Here is an 8526-nt window from a genome sequence, read left to right as displayed (position 1 = left end):
TATAAATTCTGTCTTTGGCACTGTAAATAAAGCGAACCACTTATTTGCATTTTGGCGTTCCGGTCGTGATTCTTGGTTGGTACCCCACGGTTATCTTAGAGACAAATTGATAAGGTTGTGCTAATTCTTATGCGTGTCTTCGCCATACCTCTGAGCCACTAGGCGACGTAACACTAACAAAACCCAATACCTGTAACGGGGCTGACGAGACGTGAGACGTGCGGATCCATGTGCGAGCTTTATTAAAACAGAAGAGGTCAGAAACACAGGCAGGGTCGAACAATGGCAAACAGGTATAATGAGGGCAAGACTGTGTGCAATCAGTGCTGTGTGCAATCAGTGCAATGAATGATGGGATATGTAGGCCGGGGTGATATGCAACAGTGTGTAGTGCGAGAGTCAATGAAAATGGAAAGGGTGACCTCTGATGGCTAGCAGACGGAAGTTCATGGACCGGATACGTAACAATACCAACTAGAAAAGAACAACATGCCAAAAGATGATTAACATTTACGAAGATATTTAATAGATGTATAAAAATATGAACAAACATTTTCATGTCCAATATAAATTGAGACAACATGGTGGACATGTTATGTTTTATGCTATTAGAGAAGACTTCTAAAATTGAGGAATACAGAGAAGTTTAACACTGAAGTTGCTTTCCCTCCAAGGAAATGATGACACTTCTAGCAAGTCATGTGATTCAGGGCATTTGCTTAAGATTTTAAGGGCAAGTGGCACCACTGTAACAGGGTGAACTGGAGATTGAGACACATAATTTAATGGTTTTGTGCATTAAAAATATGTATCACAATAAAATGTATTGTGTGAAGTGAGATTGAGAAAACATGATTTGAGACATGGGAATTTGTGATGGGAAATGCTTTTAAAAATTATTCTTAGGTACCAATTTTGATTATTATGAATTATGAATTTGAAAGTTAAAATAAAAAAAATAAAATAAAAAAAAACTATAGGAATGACCCAATAATAATGCACTTAAAAACAGCTGCCAGTGGACTAATGGTCAAATTTATATTTGCTGGAAAATGAACATTCTAAATGAATATTTCAAAGACATATTCTTGTGAGAGATGAAGTTATGAATGAGGCATTACAATAATTGATTTCAATATCACTGAACACATCCATTAAAAATATCTAGTAAACTGGATACTTTTGTAGATAGGTGTCACACAACCGAAGGGGACAGAGACGATATGACAGCAACAGATGATTTATTAAACAGGCAAGCTGGCACAGCCGCACAAGTAAATGAATAGAGCAGGATACAGACAAATGGATGATGTAGGAAGGGTGGGCAGGCAGGCAGGCAGACAGACAGACAGACAGACAGACAGACAGACGGGCTTGCTGAGAGTCTTGAGTACCAGGTAGAGTCAGGCAGCCGTTCTTGATAGAACGACGAGACCAGACACTGAGGGATTGTGAGAAACCAACTAATATAGGGAGTGCTAATGAGGCGTTTCTGGTGTGAGGGATCAGTATTCTGGTGATTGGGAACGAGTAGGCAGGGATCTGGAGCTGGCGATGTTGACTCTGTGATAATAGGTAGGTAGATAGATACATACAAACATGGCCTACATACATACATATATACATACATAGATACATAGGCTACATATAGTCTTAAAGGGGTCATATGATGCTGCTAAAAAGAACAGTATTTTGTGTATTTGGTGTAATGAACAACAATACTACAGCGAGAATAAACGTTACGCCTTCTTTCTTTGCGTGAACATTTGTTATGCAAATCTTCCCACAGAGTGACGTAGGTATGTGGGGGCGTGTTAGGACGAGCCGTTTTAGGTAGGTGTGGCTGAATCTTAACTTTTATAAAGAATATCTCTTTGGATTTGAGACTTTAGTCTTTGCAACTTTACAGATCTTCTTTATGCACCAAGAGCTTGTAACACTCCAAAGAGAAAGGAAAAATTGAAATCGCATCATATGACCCCTTTAAATGTGAACAGAAATACTATATGCAATATTATTAGTTTATCTGATTAATCTGTGATAATTTTTCTCTTTATAAATGATTACTTGTCCATTCTCTCAGATAGTTGTAACAGTCCCTCTGCTGCTTTGCATTTGCCCCGCATGAGTCTCTAAGCCAGTTCTTAAACTTCCACTCATCCTTGTTCAGGACCAGGAAACGCCCCAGGACGTCCCGCGCTCGTATTATACCTCTGTTCTGTAATCGTCCGCCCAGCACAGGACCAATTCCAGGAAGCTCATACACAAGTTTATCCCCCATTGGCTCAGAACAGAAACATCTGTGTTTTTTGGACGTTGTCATTGCAGTGTGTCAACAGTGACATTTGTTGTAAAGTCTGAGAGAAAACTGAATCTGTAGCTTAGCATGTAGCTTGTTAGACCTGTAAAGATTCATGATTAAATAATGAAATATAGCATGCATTTTAGATGTGATAAATATATAGATTAATGTTGTAAAGAGGACAGATGAATAGTGAGACTTTCTGATTTGTCAGTTACATTATTCTATAAAATGCATTCCCATGCTAGTTTAGGATGCATTTAAAGCTAAATTTTAGTAACAGAAAAAGTACTAACATAATGATAGAAGAAAGCATATTAAATTAAGAGCCCCGCTTGCATCCTCCACTGCTTCAAAATGAAATCAAGAGTTTTATCTGTAAAAATCTGCTGCTTAATAATTCGGTTACACTCACCCAGTCTTTTTCCCCGTATACTCAGCACAAAAATACAAGGCCGCACCTGTGCAAAAGTGTTTCCTGCCCAAGCTGCTTTGCGTTTCTTTCGGTTTGATATGACCTGCCTACGTGAACAGACCATATATAGAGTTCCTCTAGATCTGTATGACCTAGCAGTGAGAAACACTGAAACACAATAAGGCTGTCACAATGAATATACATGTCTTTTCATGTTTCATATTGATACTCTGGGTTTCTCTTTTATATAAGTACATTCACAAACATCAACAGTCATTAGGTATTAACAAAGCAACTGCATTGTATAGATATCAAACTAGTGGTAAGAATGTCATGCTAAGGGTTCCTCAATTCAACCAGACATAAATGAATAAAAATATTCTGTCTAAACTTTGATTTAAAAGCAGCAGTGCATTAGACTACAGTTCTGGACTCTGTAAATCAACAGTCATTCAAGTACAGCATTAATACTGTGAAGAGGACAAAGTTTTAAGGGTTATCTGTGCACTCTCTGTATAGCTTTGTTGAAGATTTGAAACATAAATTGATGTTTCAATGGTTCGTCTCTTGTCAGCTGAACAATCGCTATGTTGTTAAAGAACAGTGCAGTCCATTGAACACACCTCAGTATTTCTGTATTTCTATCCTCAGCCGATTTCATTCCTGTCAAAAATTAAATATATCGCTACCCTGACTAAGGACTACTGGCCTTAAAACCTAGGAGTTAAACTGGTAGAGCTCATCTCTGATTTTATTGTTCAAAATGTTGTGTTCTTTGTGTTGATCAATGTTTTAATCTAAATGGAAGATAAGCTACAACAAAATAAGCCAGAACACTATAACAGTAGCAATTCTATCTCTTCAATTTTATTTGTCTCAGATAAATGAGCCTGGGAATTAGGGCTTAAAAAGTACATTTCTTTGAATTAATTCATGACGTATAACTGGTTGAAATACATGATATATACAGTAAGTGTTTCTAGTATGTTAAAGCCAAAGGGCAAAAAGTGCAGGGTTACAAGGTTAGTGTGGAGTTCCAGAGCCTTGGCTATTTTCCTGCACCTCAAAACCCTGAGCTACTCGTTCATCCTTCACTAAAATCACAATGGACTCTGAAAACTGAAACTTTATAAGTGATGCAGTTTAAGATATCAGTCTCTATTTTAAATGAAAACATGCAATTTCATTTACATTCTGAGCAAAATGATACTGTAAATTATATAGTCTTAATGTGCAATGATGTTTTTTATTATTAATATTATTTTGGATCACAAGAAAATTAGGTTGTGGTCATGAAAAGCAATAATTATGCAAGGGATTTCATATGAAACAAATGTAATGGCTCTAAAAAAAACATGTATATATAAAAAGCGCTTCAACAGACTTCAACAGAAAACACTAAACAGAAAACACTGCCAAGCATGAATAGAAATTACAAAAATAACATTTTCCAAGTAAACATTGTTTTTAAAGTTTCCCATTGATAAGCGATTATTTGCCATTCACCCAAAATTTGAAATAAGATTAATTTAAGAGTAGACATTTTCAGAATTAGATGATATATTCAAGAGTAGAACAGAAATCTAGATGAATATCATTACAGATGATATAGATGCAACCAATCCCTTCTCTTTACAAATTATTTTTTGTCCGTTCTCTCAGACCATTGTAACAGTCCCTCTGCTGCTTAGCATTTGCCCCACAGGTGTCTCTAAGCCAGTTCCCAAACTTCTCCTGGTTCTGGTTGAAGACCAGAAAATGGCCCTCGATGTCCCGTGCACGGCTTATACCGCTGCCCTGCAGTCGCCCGCCCAGCGCACGACCAATTCCAGGAAGATCATGTACAGGTTTATCTCCCATTGGCTCCAAACAGAACTGCTTGTGTTTTCGGGAAGTCATTGCAGCTAATTGTAGGTCAGACTCAGCAGTGATATTTGTTGTGAAGTCACAAAACTGAAAAAAAGTAACATTAATGAGATGTATCTTGTTAGACCTGTAAAAAACAGATTAAATGTCTGATGTCTGACAGACGTCTGTAAGATATCAGTTTTACATACATTCTAAATCATAAACATCTTAAAGACATCTAATAGATGTCTATTTGAAATCTAAAAGGAAACGTCCCATAGACGTATTGCAGATGAGCAAACACTCTAAAAAGGTGTCTATAGAGTGTCTATATACACTAAGTGCAAATAGCCCGCCATGTTGGCAGAGGCTATTTACACTAATTCCGCCCACCAATGTGTGATTTGGATAGTCAACATTACAAAAGATATAGGCTTAGATCTCTGCCACAATTCTGCGCGCGAAAGATCATATTTTGAGCGCACAAAAGTGAATTTTTCTACGCGCGATCTGAGTTTTGTTGAGATAATGTTCGTTTCGCAAAGAAAAAAGTATTTAGAGAGCGCGAAAATCAATTATGCATTTAAAATAAGTTTTTGGATGGGTGCAGACCTTCTCTTTTGCGCGTGCATTGCATGCATAATTATTATGCAAGTTGATATTCTGATTATATATTTTTTTAATTACACATTTTATCAATTCCAAACGACATCAATCATAATAACTACTATTAATCTTGTATTTAATCACTTATAATCTATATATTATTGTTCATGAAGGCTGGAAGTGAAAAACGCCTTATATTCAGGTGTGCATAATTATTAAGCAGGTTATCTTCTACAGATAAAATCTCGAGATGGACTAAAAATGAACTCCCAAAACTTACTGCCAGATTCTGGAAGATAAATTCTTCAAACAGTGGTAACAAGAGGATGTGGTGCTGGTCCTTCAAGAGGCACTCTCAACTTATCTGTCTATAAAGCATATATATATATATAAATCAGTTTTCAAGCATTTTACTACACTTCAGTATGTGATTCTTATTAAGTACTTAACCTAAGTCTCTGAGAACCTGACACCTTGTACTTCTGGAGACTCCAGGTAGGTTGCAGTTCTGGAAAATGGTGGCGCTGGAGACTAAATGGTTCCTGATGATTTCACACCTAATTCTTCACCTTAATTCCTAATTCTTTTGCAGTTAACATCGGGCATCAGGTGAGCAAGCTAGTGAAACGTTGCACGCGCAAAAGAGAAGGTCTGCACACATCAAAAAACTTATTTTAAATGCAAAATTGATTTTCGTGTGCTCGAAATACTTTCTTCTTTGCGAGACAAACATTTTCTCCACAAAACTCAGTTTGCGCGCGTGCAAAACGCACTTTTTTTCTTATCTTTCGCGCGCAGAATTGTGGCAGAGATGTAATGTCATAATAAGACGACTTTCTATCGTCACTTTCAGCGGCCTAGATGTAAAGCGCGTACTGCTATCATTCTGAAGAGATCAACCTGGGTTTACAGTGGTTCGAACCCGCTTTTTGCCGAACTTTTTTTCCTCCATTTCAAATCTCATATCACATCGGAAAGGCATTTATTTTCAATAAAAATTAAAGAAATAATCAAGAAGTGTAAAATAAAGTATCGGGTAGGTGTAGGGAGGGCTTTATTGTCCCAATAAGGTGGCATCCATTTAATAATTTGAATCTCCGTGATGTACGTTACGTGTGCTATCAGTGTGCTATCAGGGTTTAGTACGTTCCTCGGTTTTGAAGTCACTGTTCGGAAATTTTTCGGTGGGAATATACTAAGCATAAAACAGCTGAATATATTTCCTTTTTTTTTTATTAAACAGTGCACTATAAAAATATTTTTTTACAGTGTGGTTTAGTGAACAAATTGTGGGTCTATCTTCAAATAAATTCAATTATACTTACATTTTTCTTACTGATAAAAATCAATTATATCAAGTAATATTGTAATCTAGGCCCTATTCTAGCGAACTACAAGATGTGGACACCAATGACTGAGGTAGGCTAAATATAATGCTACGTGACTTGGCATACAAGCTGTTTTCTGCAGATGATGAAACACTGAGCGATTCTACTATGTTCATTTATGTTTATTTCGTGCTGTAAAAAGAAAGGGTAATCGCATTCACTCGCGTTTCCGCACTGCCGTTTGAACAGATACAGCAATCACGCCACATCAAAGAGCGTTAAAACGGCATTATTGTTTGAATTACCTGATAACATTGACCAAATTTGAAGGATGAGACATTGTGGAAAGTAACAAAAGCTTTTGCGATAATGGACGGGAGGCACGGGCATCAACAACATAGACTAAAGATCATCTTGGAATTTAAGAATCGATATAGATTTTTTTAAATGAAGATAGAAAATTGAAGTTTCAAATTAAGTTCAGCATATGCAGTTAAAACAACGCTGTAGGCTATTTGCATGTACATGCCTACCGAACCAAAAGACCGGTAACGAAAAATTTCCGTACAAGCCTACGTGTAGGCCTACCGTTACACCCCTAAACATTAAATACGAAATATAATATGTAGTATGCTGAAATAATGGAAAAATATGATTTGATGAAGTTAATGTTAAATTAAGAATCCCACTTTACCATATTCACAACATCTGCAGTGAACTCTTACTGTGATATAATTATTTAGGCTACAAAGCATTTTCCATAGCTTCATCATGAAATCAGTGCTTTATCATTAAATATCTGCTACTCAAACACAAGATTATTCTTACCCAGTCCTTTGCTTTCTGCCTGTGTTGCTTTAATTTCATTTTGGGCTTATATAGTCATAACCCCTTCCTGAACAGACCATATATAGAGTTTTGTCTAGTCTCTGTTGTCTAGAAATGAACCTTTGTGATATGTAGAAATGTTGGAATCAAACCCTGCTTTAAAAATAACACGTCCCATTTATGTTTCTCTTTCTTGAGAAATGAAACTTAACTCACTTTCTGAGCAGAACAGAAAGGTGCCCTGCTTATCTGAAAGCCCAGAAAGTGCATGCAGTTTTTTTTTTCTATTGTTCAATCATGACCTCTAAGCACAGTTAGATCATTACTTCATAGAATGTTAGACGGATGCTTATTACATTTTACAATAAGTAGAGCAACTGTATGAGATCTGCCTGTGTGATCAGATGTCCTCTAAAAGATCTAGCAGTGAGAACCAGTGAAACAAAATAAGGCTGTCAAGGTACACTCTAAAAAATGCTGGGTTAAATACAACCCATTGCTGGGTAAAATAGGGACAAACCCAGCAATTGGGCTGTTTTGACCCAGCGGTTGGTTTAAATGTTTAACCCAACCTTCTGGGTAGTAACCCAACCGCTGGGTCAAAACAACCCAATTGCTGGGTTTGTCCCTATTTTACCCAGCACTGGGTTGTATTTAACCCAGCATTTTTTAGAGTGTATACTGTGTCTTTTCATGTGGTTGTATGGGAGTGGTAACAGATAAGAAAATGTTTAACTGCACTGGAGTTAATTTAAATTTATTTCAGCACTTTTATTGCTTTCAAAGACCAAAAACAAAAACTACATTGTAACTCTGGGTTTCTCTTTTATATAAGTACATACATAAACATGTAGTGAATCAGCTCATGGGAAATATGAATAATTAATCATAACTAGTTATAATTAATTATGAATATTTTAGATCTGCTGTAGATATTTAGCTGACCTCTCAGGGTCAACTGTCTTGTCAATTCTAAGAACGTTAATTTCCTGGTTAAGGGAAATAACTTCCTTACTGTACAATTCTACAAAAGCTTGTAGCATAAATCTGCATGATTAAGTGACTCCAGTTATGAGCAAACAATGAACCACGTCAAGTGTAATACAAGTAAGGTTTTATTAACTACATAAACAATTAAACTGGCCCAACATACTACATAAACACTTAAACTGGTCTAACATACACACACACACACACAC

General features: G+C 36.5%; 1 protein-coding gene and 1 pseudogene across 1 annotated transcript; both read right to left on the bottom strand.

Moving 5' to 3' along the window:
* Positions 1–2053: 2053 nt before the first annotated feature.
* On the bottom strand, positions 2054–2778 carry LOC107724076 (barrier-to-autointegration factor-like). The gene is made up of 2 exons (XM_016532850.1): positions 2718–2778; positions 2054–2402 (listed from the first exon to the last, which is right to left on the bottom strand). The coding sequence occupies exon 2, from the start codon at positions 2321–2323 to the stop codon at positions 2054–2056; it is 270 nt and encodes an 89-aa protein (XP_016388336.1). The 5' UTR covers positions 2324–2402; positions 2718–2778.
* A 1571-nt stretch (positions 2779–4349) lies between these two features.
* On the bottom strand, positions 4350–7366 carry LOC107724069 (barrier-to-autointegration factor pseudogene; annotated as a pseudogene).
* Positions 7367–8526: the final 1160 nt, after the last annotated feature.

The sequence above is a fragment of the Sinocyclocheilus rhinocerous genome, unplaced genomic scaffold, assembly GCF_001515625.1.
Source record: "Sinocyclocheilus rhinocerous isolate Xijiao unplaced genomic scaffold, SAMN03320098_v1.1 scaffold335, whole genome shotgun sequence".
Taxonomy (NCBI): Eukaryota; Metazoa; Chordata; class Actinopteri; order Cypriniformes; family Cyprinidae; genus Sinocyclocheilus; species Sinocyclocheilus rhinocerous.
The sequence above is the reverse complement of the archived record's forward strand: the minus strand, read 5'-3'. Positions and strand labels throughout refer to the sequence as shown.

What these genes read in the sequence shown, in the direction of transcription:
- LOC107724076 (XM_016532850.1), bottom strand. Translation starts at nt 2,323, where the DNA reads ATGACAACGTCCAAAAAACACAGATGTTTCTGTTCTGAGCCAATGGGG.